The sequence below is a fragment of the Equus przewalskii genome, chromosome 7 (genome assembly GCF_037783145.1).
Source record: "Equus przewalskii isolate Varuska chromosome 7, EquPr2, whole genome shotgun sequence".
Taxonomy (NCBI): domain Eukaryota; kingdom Metazoa; phylum Chordata; class Mammalia; order Perissodactyla; family Equidae; genus Equus; species Equus przewalskii.
Genome location: NC_091837.1, coordinates 8,096,526 through 8,113,300, shown reverse-complemented (window position 1 = coordinate 8,113,300; position 16,775 = coordinate 8,096,526). Strand labels below are relative to the sequence as shown.

Below are 16,775 nucleotides of genomic sequence, written 5' to 3'. Positions count from 1 at the left end.
TTGTTCACTGCCGCATACCCTGTGTCTGAAATAGTGCCTGTCACCCCAAAATATTTGTTAAATAAATGAACCTCCATCAGAATGAACTTATCATGATAGGTGAATGCAGCCGTGCTTTTTCAACTGTATCTTTTTTTCTCTTTTCATTTAGAGTTGACTAAAGCAGCAAAGGTTTTTTTTTTTGAGGAAGATTCCCGACAATCCTCCTCTTTGCTGAGGAAGGCTGGCCCTGAGCTAACACCCGTGCCCATCTTCCTCTACTTTATATGTGGGACGCCTACCAAGCGGTGCCATGTCCACACCCGGGATCCAAAACAGCGAACCCCGGGCCGCTGAAGTGGAACGTGCACACTTAACTGCTGCGCCACTGGGCTGGCCCCAGCAGCAAAGGTTTTAGAGAACCTGAGGTTTGGGCTTCTGTTCAGGGACTAAGATCACGCCACAGTAGTTTTACTCAGTTGATAAATGGTTGGCTTTTGTTTACTGCTAGTGATTAAATCATCTCTCCACCATGGAATAATCATACCCAACATGCCATCCTGGTTTGGGGAAGTCATATCATCCATCAAGTCACTGAAAAGTTATTAGGCATAAATGAGGAAAACACTAAGAAGCTGAAAAACTCGCCCAAAGTAGCAGGAGTTGTAAAGTTACTTCCTAAAATTTAACATCTCTGAATTATTTTTATATTGCCCCTACGCTTAAGCTTTGCTGTGAATTTGTTTCTTTATATGCAATGCATATGCAGGAAAAGCCATTTCTTTCACATACAGTGAAAATAAAAGATGCCTTTAAAATTATTATTCAGTGTTTCCTTCTTAAAGTTTTAAACTCTTAATTATCCTGCACAAGACTGTAGAAAACATTCTGTTGTTCTTTCGAAGTTAAAATGCACCCTAGCCAAAAAAAAGTGCTGCTTAACCTTCCCCGCCCCCCGCCCCAGCCCCGGCCTGAGTCTCTTAGTTTTTCCTCATGAATTTGGTTCAGTCTGATTAGTGTTTGTAGTTTGAATTCTTTTATCATATAAATGGTCCAAATTAGTGTGCCTCTTTGCCCTTGTTGAAGCTTATGTGGTAGGTGGCATACAGATGATCACATAAACTGTTCCATGTACGTGTTCATTTCTTATCAGCCTTCTTATGGCCTCCATGCCCTTCCTTTTAGTCATGACTTCATTGTCTTCCAGAAGGGGACTTTGACTGTTGTGTTAGATTCACCTCTCCAATGCAGCTGCACAGTGATATCCAGTATTATAGTATTTAATATTTAAATATATTGATTTTTTACTCTTTTTAGGGTTTTCTGTAATAGATAAATTCCTGTTTATAGTAAAATATGTGATTGTAAAATTTTTACATCTTAGTTCAGGTAACTTCAGAAAGATTTTTTTTTTCACTTGGAGACGGAACTTTAGGTGACTCTAGTTAAACCCTGCCCCAGCCCCCACCCTGGTTGTCTCTTCATTATTGCTTAATATGTTTAAGAATCCCTTGTAATTAGATACTTTAGGTAATTGCTTAGGTTTAACATAACCACTTTGCATTCTACCTCTTCAAATATATGAATGTTCAAGGTCACCCAAACTTAACTGCTTTTGCTCTCTGAGGTGTACATGACTGGTAACATGGAATACCTGCTGGTATCATGGGAAGGTAGCTTGTGGCACTGGAGAGCTTCTTTCAGACTCACCTCACATCACCTTTATCTGGTAAATAGTCCTAAGAGGCATGGGCGTTTTTAATTTTGTTGGCAATGTTTCACAGTGACATACTTGTTTCCAACTAAGTAGATGTTTGCTTGTGTTTATTGGGAAGAAGAGTCATTGCCAGCATTGAAGCAGACCTGCCTGAACCTTGTTGAATCTGCCTGTTGTTTGGTCCATCTCTTGGAACTTTACACCTGTGAACACTTTACACAAACACTTCTGTATTCATGAACTTCTTGTATCTTTGACAGAATAAATTACCACATACATTCTAAAACATGTCAGATTATTCTTATATTGTATAGTGATTTCCTTGAATTAAATCTAGCACCATCGATTCATTCTTATGTCTAGACTGGACCTGTCTCTTGAATTTAATTCCACATCTCCTCCTCGTCCCCCCGTCAATTATCTTCTGGGTGTACATCATCTACTTGGGAGGCCACCTTTAAAGCCAGCATATCATAGCTGGTGTTGCTTCCTTGGAAGCTGCCCTTAATTTTTTAGCAATATCGTCCTTTTTCTACTCACTGCAGGCCTTATAATTTTGCAGTTATCTTTAACAACTTGCTCTGCTTCTTTTTTCCCCATTCCTAATCAGTTATCAAGCTCAGGCAATTAATGCTTTCACGCACTTTGGTGTCTTCCTCTGCATTTTCATTATTGAAATATTGGGCCCTTGGCAATTCCAGGAACATTGTAAATGACTTTTCCCTTCCAAACCATCCTACTTGCTACTGTCTTTGTTCAGCACCACCACTTTTTGTGTTATTGTTCTCCTCTCATAAAGCTTAAAGCCTTTGGTTGTGTCCTGCCTTTCTAGTCTTACCTTCTTCAATGCTCTCTTAATATTCTGACCTATTCTCTATTTCTCACAAATGCTGTGCTTTCTTCCTACTTTGGTATTAACAGCCATCCTCTCTTGAATTACTCTAGTTCCTTCTTTCTCTTTAGTTAAATCCCACCCAATCTTTAACAACCTGTTTGAAATTCTCCGTTTCCTGTGAAGCCTCCCTGGGCTGTCCCTCCTCTGAACTCTGAGCACATGGCATGTCTTTGGACAGTTAACCTTGTAGTACGTACTCTGACACTTTTTTTTTTTTCTGCCTTTTCTCCCCAAGTCCCCCCAGTACATAGTTGTATATTTTAGTTGTGGGTCCTTCTAGCTGTGGCATGTGGGACACCACCCCACCGTGGCCCAGTGAGCGGTGCCAGTCCGCGCCCAGGATGTGAACCTGCGAAACCCTGGGCCACCGAAGCGGAGTATGCAAACTCAACCACTGAGCCACGGGGCTGGCCCCATGACACTTGTTCAGTTCCAGTGAGCTATGTCTCATCATTTTGTATGTAATACTTTTTAAGTAGAATGTTCCTTCACATGTACTATTCCATCTGGATTTTTTTTTTTTCAAATCAGATAAGGACAAAGAGACCCAGCATCTGTTCTTTTTAACAAATGTTTCTTTATTACCCTAAAGTAAAATACATAGATAATATAATGTACCTACAAACATAAGTTTTAAAAATCAGTTAATAGGGGCCGGCCCAGTGGCGCTATGGATAAGTTAACATGTTCTGCTTCCACGGCCCCAGGTTTGCTGGTTGGAATCCCAGGTGTGGACCTCTGTACCGCTTGTCAAGCCATGCTGTGGCAAGTGTCCCACATATAAAGTAGAGGAAGATGGGCACGGATGTTAGCTCAGGGCTAGTCTTCCTCAGCAAAAAAGAGGAGGATTGGCAGCAGATGTTAGCTCAGGGCTAATCTTCCTCAAAAAAAAAAAAATCAATTTATAACTTTAGTATAAAGGAAAAAATTGTAATATGTATTTCAGTGCTCAAACACACAGCAAAAATTATACTCTAGCAAGAAAAGGTGTTACAGATTTACAACCTCTCCGCCTTCCCTGCAGTAGCGTACAACTTCTCTATTATACCTTGTTAAACAACTTTAGCAAGACCAATCTTGATACTTAATATGGTTTGTTTCTGCAGTTGCAAATTATGAATAACTTTATTTCCTTTCCCATATAGTATGTGGTTAATATGGCCTGACTTACAAAATTTAAATTAAAAGTTACTGAGAGACGGGGGCTGGCCCCGTGGCCGAGTGGTTAAGTTCACGCGCTCCACTGCAGGCGGCCCAGTGTTTCGTTGGTTCGAATCCTGGGCGTGGACATGGCACTGCTCATCAAACTACGCTGAGGCAGCATCTCACATACCACAACTAGAAGGACCCACAACGAAGAATATACAACTATGTACCGGGGGGCTTTGGGGAAAAAAAGGAAAAAAAATAAAATCTTTAAAAAAAAAAAGTTACTGAGAGACAAAAATAATACTTGTAGAATGATTAGAAAACTTTATTATTGCGTGTTTAGCCTCCCTTTTATGGTTCTTATTCAGTTAAAATGTTCCTGGAGGTTATATGAATAATGTGCTATGTTAACTGACTCCTTAATTTTAGGATTTTGGTATTTTGTACGGTCTTGTTCATGTATGTGACTTCATGTCACGTAAACAGTCAGCCTAGAAGGATGAGTTGTCTGCAAATACTGAGAGAAATCCTTACAAAGGAATCAGGTCCGTTAGATCTTTTATCTCTGTAAAGGTCAGATTGTTGCTTAGTTGTGACAAGAATTCTTTGTTTCAACTATACTCCCTCCTCCCTACCTTCCTACTGTGCCCTGATTTCCGCCCCCTTACACATAAAAGATGCCTTGGTAGAGGCCAATTATGTGTACAAAACACCTTAAACTACCAAGTCCAAGCCTAGACTTCCTGGGTTAGTTTTAGTTTTTTAAAGTACTTGTTCCTGTAGTCATGAAGATTTACCTGAGAAGCCATCAGAAATCATGCTTGCTTGATTGAGAAAAACCCTTAAATAGGAGTATCTGTAGGTTCCTGGAAATTCTGTTTGGACAGTTCTACAGTTTTCAAAGGCATGCTGAGGCCTGGGTGAGCCCATTTTGCGCAATTAAACCTTCTAAAATCTGTAGTTGATTAAATGGTCTGTATCGTAATAATTTAATAAATAACATGTCACGGCATTCTAACTTCTAGAGAAGAGTCTCGTGGGGAGATCGAAGTGGCTTAACTTGATTCTTAGGATATTTGTCATTGTAAAACTACTGGTTTTTCTTTTGCAGATGTTCTTATGAAACGTTCTAGTAGAAAAAGTTCTTGGGACAAACTTCATTAGGTGAGTTTGGTCCCCACCCCCCTTCAATTTACTAATTTTTTTCTCCCTACTAATTTACTTTAAATTAAGATTAATTTTTGGGGTCTGTTTGTGTACCTAATTATTTAGATGAGGTCTTGTATGTTAACTTTAATGTTAAGTCTCTAAATATGGTGTTTTTTTCACTAGGACTCAAGTCAGATTACTTTTCCCATATATAATTGTGCCATAATCTAATATAGTGTTCCCGGAAACTTGTATTTATGTTGAGATTAAATGAATTATAGCCCTAATTTTTTGTTTAAAGTGGACAGTCTTTAGCAGGATGGAATTCTTTCAAATTGAAGCTTGATTCTTGTTTTGAGTTTTCTTAAATTGTTATATATCTGTATGAAAATCAAGGCATCATTACTAGATGTTTCACTAGAAAACAAGTTCTAAAAATTTTGTTAGTCCTGTCCTCAGTGTGGATGTTAATCCCTGTCTTGTCCTTCCTTTCATAGGCCTGTGTTTATCTGTTTCTACCTAAGTCTTTATTACTGTCTCATGTTTCTGCCTTCTTTTTAATTTAGGAAATTATAATCTAATTTTATTGAAAAGAGAAATTGTTGCTTTGTTAAGTTTCTAGATCCAAATCATTCCCTTGTTGCAAAAACTTTAGCATGACTTTGTCTCCAGTATAAGCATCAAGCTCCTTAGCATGGCCTTTTAGTCTCTTCACCAGTGGGCTTTAAACACATCTCCTGCAGCTAGTCACCCTGTTTTTCCCACACACCTAGAACACCTTTTGCTGTGGCCACACTGACCTGCTTACTGTCCCTCAAATACTTTGCACTGTGCTTTTTTTTTTTTTGTCTCATTCTTTGCTTGTGCCACTCCTGTTCCCCCTTTGTCTCAGTAGCTCAGAATCTGGCTGGTTCAACCATTAAAAGCTTGAGTGTTCCAAAAAGCCTTCCTTGAGTGCCCAGATCAGAATCCATTTCTTTGTCTTTTGCATCCTCGTGTAATACTATTTCTATATCGCTAATCACACTCTGCCTTATTTTAGGATTGTGAGCACCTTGAAGGCAAGAACTATCCTCATATTTGAATTTCAGTTCACACAAACATTCCCTAAATCCTGGGATACCAGTGTCTTCTCAGTATAATTTCATTTTAATTAGGATTTTTGTTTTTTTTTGGTAAGAATAATGGAGAATAGATTCTGTGGTTCTAATAGAGAGTAGTTATCATAATCTTGTTGATTCAGGGTGCTGTGTTTTTCCTTCTTTCTAGCTATAGTGAAGGATTTATATTGTATGTATAATCTGTGTCCTTGTAGTCCAAGTTGCTTGCTCTTTGTCTCACTTGGTTGAGTTATTGTTTGCAAGTGTAAGTTTTAGTTATTGCATGAAGAATTGAGTAAGTTTTCCTTAGCTGGTGCCTGAAAGATGAGATACCGTGTTCAGTAGGAAGATTAAATGATATTTTACTTCTGTAAAGATTTCTCAGAAGTTACATCCATGGTGTGGTAGTGATGATGGAGCCCGGAGAAACCTGCAGATCCCAGCTGTCAAATTTTCACGCATATATTAAGAAAAGAGAAATCATTTGACTCTAATGCTTAGAATAAGAATCTTATCCTTTATTTGGCCCAGTGGGTCACATATTAGACCTTTAAAGAAGGAAATGTAATCCTAACGTATTACTTGGCTGCAGTGTTTAATTTTTACATTGCCATAATAATGTAAATGTTTATTGATTTTTAACTTCAGAATCATCATTAACTTTAGATAAGGCCTCTAAGACTTAGATTCTGTTTGCAAAACAGAATGAAGAATTGTTGCATTCATATCTGAAGAAACATGGCTTAGGTTTAGAGGGAAAGATGTGAGATTATTAAATTAATTTTTATGTCGGGAAGAATATTGTTTGAATTAATATAATATATGTCCCAGATTGAAAGAAACTTAAGAGCTATGACAGCTAGATCCAATATGTGATCCTAGACTGGATCCTTTATGGAGGGAAAAAAAATCACTGTAAAGGATATAATTATGTCAGTTGACCAAATTGGAATATAGAAAATAGATTAAAGTACTATATCAATGTTAAATTTCCTGAATTTGAAAACCAGAGCTTGTGATTATGTAAGAGATTATTTTTGTTCTTAGGAAGTATGTACTCAAGTAGTCAGGGGTAAAGAGGCGTGGCGTATGCAACTCTCTTTTCAATGGTTCAGAAAAAATAAGTATGTATTTGCGTACGCATGTGTGCATGTATATGTGCGTATATATATGTTGTACGCATGCGCACATGTATATATGTATATAAAAAAAGAGGGCAGAGATGGGAACTGCCTTTTCTAAATTGTTTGTGGGTAATGGAATATCTTACTTAATGAATGATTTTAAAAAGTGCTTGTTTCTATATGCCAGTAACTATACTAAGCACACTGTATGCATTATCTTTTAATCCTCACAACTCTTTGATGCATTTTTTATTCTCATTTTACAGATGAAGAAACAGAGGCTCAGAGAGGTGGCATGACTTGCCCTCAGTGTCATAGATTAGTGTATGGCTGGCTCAGGACTCTTATCTCATCTGCCCTCAGAGCCATTGCTCTATGTCCCTGATTGTTTTTTTGGTTGGGGTCATTATTGTTACACTCTGTCTTAGGTTAAGTGAAAACCTTTTATGAAATATTGAGTTTCCTTCTTATGAACTTCTTTGTAGAAAAGTTTACTTTCCTAATTATAAATGTAATTCTAAAAGTATAAAAACTGAAAGTCCCTGTTCTCACCTTCTTCCTTAGAAGGGTAACCGTTGTTAACAGTTGTATCATTTTTTTGTACATGTACAAACATGCTTCAGAATTAATACAAATACTGCTTATGGGTATTTAATATTTTATCCTTTTAGATTATAGAACATTAAAACTTCTATCGAGTTGATAAATATGTTTTGGTTAATTTTTTTTTCCATAAATATAGGAGTAAGTTTGTGTGGTCTTAAGCAATAATGAACCTCTTCCCCCTCCCCCCACATATGTATCTTTTCATAAATTTATTTTTAAGAATCAGGGCTGTAGAAATTGTGACTTGCAGAGATATGGGCAAAGATGGTTACTGTGGCTTTTTTGATTGTAACAGAAAAATGGAAATAACCTAAATATCTCAGCAATTGGTTCATGGTTAAGTTGTGGTAGACTGGAATATAATGGAATACTGAACTGCTGTCTGAAAGTATGTACTGACACAGGAAGGATTTGATACATTAATTGAAGAAAAAAGTTGCAAAACAATGTAGTATGACCCTCTCTCTCTTTCTCTCTCTTTCTTTTCCTCTGAGGAAGATTAGCCCTCAGCTAACTACTGCCAATCCTCCTCTTTTTGCTGAGGAAGACTGGCCCTGAGCTAACATCCATGCCCATCTTCCTCTACTTTATATGTGGGACACCTACCACAGCATGGCATGCCAAGTGGTGCCATGTCCGCACCCGGGATCTGAACCAGCGAACCCCAGGCTGCCGAAGTGGAACATGCGCACTTAACTGCTGTGCCGCTGGGCCGGCCGCTCTCTCTCTTTTTTTGGTAGATTATGTGTGTCTTTGTATATACATAAAGAAGTATCCTGGACAGAATTATAAAATAGTTAACAGTGGTTGTACTTACGTGTAGGTAAAGTGAAAGGCAACAAAAAGTGAGAAGGGAACTTCTGCTTGCTTACTTAAAAAAAAAAAGATTTGTTGAGAGATAATTCATATACTATATATTTGATCCATTTAGAGTGTATAATGCAGTGGCTCAGGATATTCAGTGTTGTGCGACCATCATTGCAGTCAATTTCAGAACATTTTATCACTTTGAAAAGAAACTCCATACCCTTTAACAACCTCCCCCGAGCCATAAGCAACCTCTAATCCACTTTCTATCTCTGTAGATTTCCCTGTTCTGGACATTTCATATAAATGACATATAAAATGTGGTCTTTTGTGATTGGCTTCTTTTACTTAGCATATGTGTTCAGGGTTCATCCTTATTGGTACAGATATCAATACTTGGCTGAATAATATTCCATTTTTGGATATACCACATTTTGTTTATCCATTCGTTTGTCAGTGGAACATTTGGGTTGTTTCCACCTTTTGACTATTTTGAATAGTGCTTTTATAAACGTGTATGCACAAGTTTTTGTGTGGATGTATATGTTTCTCTCTCTTGGGTAGAAAGCTAGGAGTGGAATTGCTTGGTTAGGTGGTAACTCTGTGTTTAATGGTTTGAGGAACTGCCAGGCTATTTTCCAACGAGGCTGTACCAATTTACATTCCTACCAGCAGTATATGAGGATACTTGGTTACTTTTTACACCTCTATTTTAAAATTTCTTACAAGGAGCATGCATTACTGTTACAACTAAAAAATGAAAAAGTATTAAACTACCTCTGTTAGATTAACAGTAATGACTCAGTTTCTTCCTTTTGTGCTGATAGTATAATTACCACTCTGGGACCCAAGATTTGGGAGTCAGTTGTTGAATATTTCTTAAGGGTTGGTCATATTTGCTCTTTGTAGTTTTATAAAGACCTTCAGCAACTACTTGGTTCACGTTGGTTGCAGAGTTACCCATGATCATGGCTTTTTCTTATGAACTTCGAATTCCTGTAGAAAGCTTACCTTTCCTCAGATGCTTAAAGCTGCACGTCTTTGAAATATTTTTGTTTTCTTATCTCCCCTCCTAGACCATAAATTCTTTAATTTCCCTTAGCCCCAATATCTAGGCCTTTACCTGTTACTGTGAGTTAAATTCCAGAATACTTTTCACATCCTTAAGCTTTTATTCCATCTGTACTGCCTCCATTTTATTTATTTTATTTTTTATTTTTTATTTTTTTTTATTAATGTTATGATAGATTACAACCTTGTGAGATTTCAGTTGTACGTTTTTGTTAGTCATGTTGTGGGTACACCACTTCCCCCTTTGTGCCCTCCCCCCACACCCCCTTTTCCCTGGTAACCACCGATCAGATCTCCTTATCAACATACTAACTTCCACCTATGAGTGGAGTCATATAGAGTTCGTCTTTCTCTGACTGGCTTATTTCGCTTAACATAATACCCTCGAGGTCCATCCACGTTGTTGTGAATGGGCCAATTTTGTCTTTTTTTATGGCTGAGTAGTATTCCATTGTGTATATATACCACATCTTCTTTATCTGATCATCAGTTTCTGGGCATGTAGGCTGGTTCCACGTCTTGGCTATTGTAAATAATGCTGCAATGAACATAGGGGTGCAACGGACTCTTGAGATTTCTGAGATCAGGTTCTTAGGATAGATACCCAGTAATGGGATGGCTGGGTCATAGGGTATTTCTATTTTTAACTTTTTGAGAAATCTCCATACTGTTTTCCATAGTGGCTGTACCAGTTTGCATTCCCACCAACAGTGTATGAGGGTTCTTTTTTCTCCACATCCTCTCCAACATTTGTCACTCTTGGTTTTGGATGTTTTTGCCAGTCTAACGGGTGTAAGGTGATATCTGTACTGCCTCCATTTTAAATCAAGCCATCATCCTCCTTCCTGTAATTGTCTCCTGATTCTCTTTGTTCTTTTTGTTTTCTAATCTATTCACCACACAGTAGCCAGAGTGATCTTAAAATCAAATCATGTCATTCTGCTGTTTGACATGGCTTCCTATCACACTTGGAATGTTATCTACACTCCTTACTGTTTATATGATCTTTCTCTTGTGCATTTCTTTTATTGATTGATTGATTGAGGAAGATTGGCCCTAAACTAACATGTGCTGCCAATCCTCTTTTTGCTGAGGAAGGCTGGCCTTGAGCTAACATCCGTACCCATCTTCCTCTACTTTATATGTGGGACGCCTACCACAGCATGGCTTGCCAAGTAGTGCCATGTCCGCATCTGGGATCCGAACCGGTGAACCCTGGGCTGCCGAAGCGGAATGTGGGCACTTAAGCGCTGCGCCGCCGGGCCAGCCCCTCTTGTGCATTTCTTTACCTTCAAGATGGGCCATTTTTTTTTCTGACTCAGTACATTTTGGCTATACTGGTTTTCTCCTTTTAATCCTTTGAAAATGATGGAATCTTTCCCATGTCAGGAACACATGTCTGGTCCAGGCTGTTCCTGTACCAGAAACTTGCTATTCAGAGAGTTTTTCTGACGACCTTATCTAAAGTGGGACTTCCACACTGCCCCCCCGACCCCAGTCTCTGTCTCAGCATCCCGTTTGTTTCCTTCATCACATTTAGCACAATTTGTATTATTATTTGTTTCCATCATCTACACTGGAATATGAGCAGGAACCAGCACAGTGTCATACTGTCTGACATATAGTAGGTTCTCAGATAATTGTTGACTGACTGACTAAAGTGCAGCACACCATTTTATAGAGTCTTTATTTGATGTAGAAATGGAAGGCATCATTTCTTGGTAATGAATGTGTTTAAATTGAGACTTTTAATCCTAAGTGGCAAATCTTTGTCTTAGTATTTCTGTACTCATTAAAAAATTGGACTTGACTTGGAAAATAGCTAATGTAGATATATCTGTTGATCGACAGTTTACTTTGTAAGTGAAATTTGATTTCTAGTTCAGTGTCACTGCAGATGAGTAAATTTCAGTTGGGACAGCTAAGTCTGTGGTGCCTGTGAGAGTTTTTCTTTAAATTTCACTAAAAAATTCTTAAAAGACACAGTGCATGTTGATATGTTCACTGTAAGAGCACTGGTTTTCTGACAGCTACAACTTTGACCCTTTAAATTATTCAATAACTGGGGGTTTTGAGGTAGAAGAATTCCCATGATGTTAAGAAAACTTCATTATGTGAAACTTTTAAATGTATAAAAGTAGAGAAAATAGTTTAATGAATCTCTATTTACTTATCTAATTGGACTTCAAAAGGTATCAACTCATGGCCCATCCTGTTTTATAGATATTCCTACTCTTTCTGCCTACTCCTTGATGTATCACTTCATGTGTGCATATTTCAGTTGTATATCTAAAAGATAAACTCTTTTTTAAAAAACCATAAACTGCAAAAAATATTGTCACTTATACAGAAAATTAATAATAATTCCTTAATATCAAATATTTAGTATGTAGTCAGATTTCTCTGAATGTCTCAACTTATTTTATACTTTGAATCAGGATCCCAAAAAAGTCCATATATTGCAATTGGTTGACATATTAAGTTTCTTTTAATCTCTAGATTTCCCTTCCATCTCTCTCTTTTGTCTTGCAGTTTACTTTAAAAATTTGTATTGGGGCTGGCCCGGTGGTGCAGCAGTTAAGTGCACACGTTCCACTTTGGCAGCCTGGGGTTCGCCGGTTCGGATCCCGGCTGCAGCCATGGCACCGCTTGGCAAAAGCCATGCTGTGGTAGGCGTCCCACATATAAAGTAGAGGAAGATGGGCATGGGTGTTAGCTCAGGGCCAGTCTTCCTCAGCAAAAAGAGGAAGATTGGCATTAGTTAGCTCAGGGCTGATCTTCCTCAAAAAAAAAAAAAAATTGTATTATTTTTCTGTAGTTTTCTAGTGTGTAGACTAGTTGGTTATTTGCATCCTATATTTCATTAGCAGTTGTAAAGTGGTGATAGCTATTTCTGTCTTTCCTTCTTCATGTACTAGGTGGAATACTCCCCTTTTACCAACTACTAGCATAAAGGTTCAGTTTGTATGGGAAAAGCAGGATAAATAATAGTTATTTCCCCTTATTTACTATTTTTCAAAAATAAGAGGTTGGTTATATAGCCTTCTCCAGCAGTGACCAATGAGAGAGAGAGAGAGTATCATTATGAACTCATACTTCAATGTATTGAAACTGAATCCATTGCATTTACCATTTTTGCTCAGATTATTCCTTTTTTGGCCAGTAAGTCTGTTCAAGTCGGCTCCCAAGTCCTTTTGACATAACCTCAGTAGTCTTTGATAGTTTGCTTGCTTTCCAATTTAATAATATGTTCTGGAATCAAATTACACATTTTCTGTGCGAGACCTGGAATTGTCTATTACTTCTCAAGGGCTGCTGCTCTTTTTGAAGTTGGAATTGGTCTTTAGAGACCATAGTCTAGATGCTTAGAATACTCATTGCTGCTGGATTGGTCCCATAACTTTTTTGCAGTAAGATTATTTTTAGTATTTAATGAAGAGTTTGATTATATTCATACTTTTCACATACATTTTTTTATTGAGCTATAATTCACACCACATAATGCTCACTCCTTTAAAGTATACAATTCAGGAGTTTTTAGTATGTGTATAATGGCAATGAACACCACCATTATCTAATTCCAGAACATTTCCATCACCCTACAAAGATACCCTGTATCCGTGAGCAGTCACCCCCTGTTTCTTCCTCAACCTAACCCCTGACAACCACTAATCTACTTTTTGTCTCTATGGATTTATCTATTCTGGACATTTTGTATACATAGAATTGTACAACATGTGGTCTTTTGTGCCTAGCTTCTTTTACTTAGTATACTGTTTTCAGATTCATCCGTGTTGTGTTGTGTATCAGTATTTCAATCCTTTTTATTCCCGAGTAATATTCCACTGTGTGGATATACCACATTTTGTTTATTCACTCATCAGTTGATGGACATTTGGAGTATTTCTACTTTTTGGCTATGATGAATAATGCTGCTGTGAACATTTGTGTGCAGTTTTTATGTGGACATATGTTTTCAGTTCTCACGGATATATACCTGGGAGTAGAACTGATGCCTGATGTGGTGACTCTATGTAACTTAAGGAATTGCCAAATTGTTTTCCACAGAGGCTGCAGCATTTTACGTTCTTACCAGCAATGTCTGAGGGTTTCAGCTTCTCCACATTACACCTACATTTTTGACATTAATATCTTCATCACTGGAGCTGCATTTTGAGTTGTTTTGCAAAACATCAAATACATTCACTTCCATTTAAGTTGTTTAAGATATAGCAATTTGTGTATGTAATGCTGTCATCAGAAGTTTAATTCTAATACACAAAAATGCATTTTGCACAACATTAGGACAGTTTTGTTCTTTTTTAGTTTGTCCAGCAGGTGTTTCTTTTTAAAGTGATCTTTAAAACATTTCTTCTAATAAGTTTATACCCTCAGAAATAGTTTCTTTGCCTTTCTTCCTCTCCTTTTTAGTTAATTCCACCAGGGTGCCTCTTTACACACTCTTGCCACCCCATCTAAAATAGCACTTCTTTGTTACTCCCTATCCCCAAACTTTGCTTTATTTTCTTTGTAACACTTACATAAACGTATTACATAACCTGGCATAAACATATCTATTGGTTTGTTTCTGGTGGGGAAGACACCCAGTAAAATTAAGCTCCATGAATTTTTTGTACACAGTTGTCTCCTCTAAATCTAGAACAGTGCCTGGAATATAGTAGTTATCGAATAAATACTTATTGAAATGAATGAATAAGTAAGATAATTTTATGCTAACTTGTGTTCTTGAGCTAGGTAAATCACAAAGATTTGTTTTGGGTTTGAAGAATGGTAAGAATGATGACTCTGACTTGGTTTGTTACTGAACCACTTGGTTCTTCCTCACCCTTCCAGCCTCTAAACAGTGGAGCACCTCAAACTGCTATCTTTGATCTTCTTAGCTTCTCCATCTGTATTTGTTCCTGAATTAACTAGCTTTAATGCCATTCACACACGGATATCTCCCAGATTTTTGTTAATATCTCTAGCTTCCATCTTCTTCATCTCCAGGCTGGTTTATTCAGCTCTCTACTTGGTATCTTCAGTTGGATATCTAATAGGCATCTCAAACATTAACGTATCTAAGATGGAACCTGTTATTCCCAGTTTCCCCTCCTGTACCTTCGCAGAGTGGGGAATCCATTTTTCTTGTGGTCTTCCTTCATCAATAAATGGGAAATCCTTGCTTCCAGTTGCTGAAACTAAAAAGTTCAAGTTCTCTCTTTTTCTCTTATCTCATTCATCAGCTCAAATCCTGTGGGTGATAATTTCCAAATATATCCAGAATCCAGCAATATCCCGCTATTTCCATCACTACTGCCTTGTAGTGATTATTGCCTTCTAACTGGTCTTTCTGCTTCCTCCTGTGTTCCTCAGCCCCCCAACAGTCTAGTCTGTTCCCACCTAACAGCCAGAGCCATCCTTTAAGTCACCTCATGCTACTCCTCTGCTCACAACTATGCAAGGCTCCACATGTTTTGGGCCCTGCCACTCCTTTGATGTTCTCTGTTCCCTCACTTAGACTGTTCTTAAAGAGTTTATTTTGAGTATTGAGTCCCAGACTCCCTAAAATATCCTATATTCATGGAAGTTTATCAAACCAGAAATGCTGGCTTTGCATGAAACTAATCTATTTTTTTAAAAAGCAACTTATTAACAAGATGATAGTGCTCTTACTGGCCTGTCTTTGAGTTTCTAGTTGAATATTCCTTCTCCATCCCTTTAATTGTTTTTAAAAACCAGGTAAAGATATTAGCATAGTTTATGTGAATTTTCAGATGAACATAGAATATTACGGCCATAAGGTGATTTTTTTCGTATTTTGCTTTGTAAGCCAGTTTGTTACCCACGGATAGAGAGATCCATTTTGAATTTACAGGTAACTACAAAAACATCCTGTAATAATCCAAGAATATTGTTTTTTGCATTTGCAGGTTGGTTTTAATTATTATTGCTTTATGATTTTCACATTTTTTGTATTACTGTCAACGTTAGGAACATGAGCCTTTGCTACTTTTTTGCCCAAATAGGTTATGACCAGGAGGATTTTCACAAAGCCACTGTGGAGTTTGGATTTGATTAGTGGGAATTGTCTGGGTGATAATCAACTTTTTCTTGGCTGATTCTGGTCAGGTCTTTAGGTCCATGTATTTACAGTTCCTTTAATTAGGGTAAGGCCAAGTAGGGGGAAAATTGCCAATTTTGTCCTTTTTTTTTTTCTTTTTAAAGATCCAGGCATAAAGGAAAGAAAAGTCTTGCCAGATATTGAAGAAGGGCTGGGGATCTCTCCTCCTAATCTGGGCCTCCTGTCATGGTAAGTGCAAGGAAATAACAAGAAAATTGGAATTGACTCTGTCTTGACAATTAAGTGACCACTAAGAAGTCCATAGTTACCTATTTTTGTTTTTGTAAGAAATAATTTTACTTTTCCTTTCCCAGAACTCTCAGTTCTTATCTCCTTTCTTTTATTGTTTCCTTAGTAGTAATAATTACAGAGTATTCTAGTGTGTTAGAGCAGTTTCATTTCTATTAACTTTAATCCTGTAAGTTAGACTCTGTCTCTTGCTTTCAGTCAGATAGTAACTGGAGCCAAGACTCAAACCCATGGTTCCTGGACTCCAAATTTCTTATTTCTTTTCTAGGAAGCAAGATGTAGTAAAAACTTTTTGTGTGTTTGTCTCTGTTAGTTTGTTCGGTGTATGTGGGAGAATTATGATATGGTCATATACATGTTCTTTATGGATTTACCTTTCTGGATAGAAGCAATTCCGTATCTTTCCTGTTCTGTCTCTTTAAGGCAGTATTTTTATCCCAAAGAAGGTGAAGAAGCTCTACACACCCCTGTCTACATCCTTGACTAAAAAGAGCATATAATGAACATTTCCATGACTCCTAGGCCATTTAGGGCCTAGTCCAGGCAGAGAAGATGGAGCAATGAGCCAACCACATTTCTATCAATCTTGAGAATGTGTAAACAGTGCTTCAAGGCTTAAAAAAAATAGTCCTCTGTAATATTGTCCTGCTTCTACCTTGTGATGTTTCCTAGATCCAAACTGTTTCATGCTGGTGCACAAAGAAGGAATTGAAAAGGCCATGTTAATTTCAAGCTTCATTAGGGACATGGGTGGAAAATGCTTTTCAAAATTAAAAACAGAAAAACTAGTTGTGCAGAAATGTCA

At 37.6% G+C, this 16,775-nt stretch overlaps 1 protein-coding gene across 50 annotated transcripts in view; it reads left to right on the top strand.

Moving 5' to 3' along the window:
* Positions 1-16,775, top strand: part of MTMR3 (myotubularin related protein 3) — a 142,076-nt gene that overhangs the window by 70,127 nt on the left and 55,174 nt on the right. For 32 of the 50 annotated variants that reach the window (XM_070628561.1, XM_070628581.1, XM_070628584.1 and 29 more), the window contains 2 exons: positions 4,852-4,904; positions 15,826-15,910. In XM_070628561.1, the coding sequence (XP_070484662.1) occupies positions 15,908-15,910 (3 nt within the window). In that variant the 5' untranslated portion in view covers positions 4,852-4,904; positions 15,826-15,907. The remainder of the gene's footprint in view (positions 1-4,851; positions 4,905-15,825; positions 15,911-16,775) is intronic. The other 18 variants (XM_070628593.1, XM_070628588.1, XM_070628582.1 and 15 more) reach the window with 1 other exon arrangement.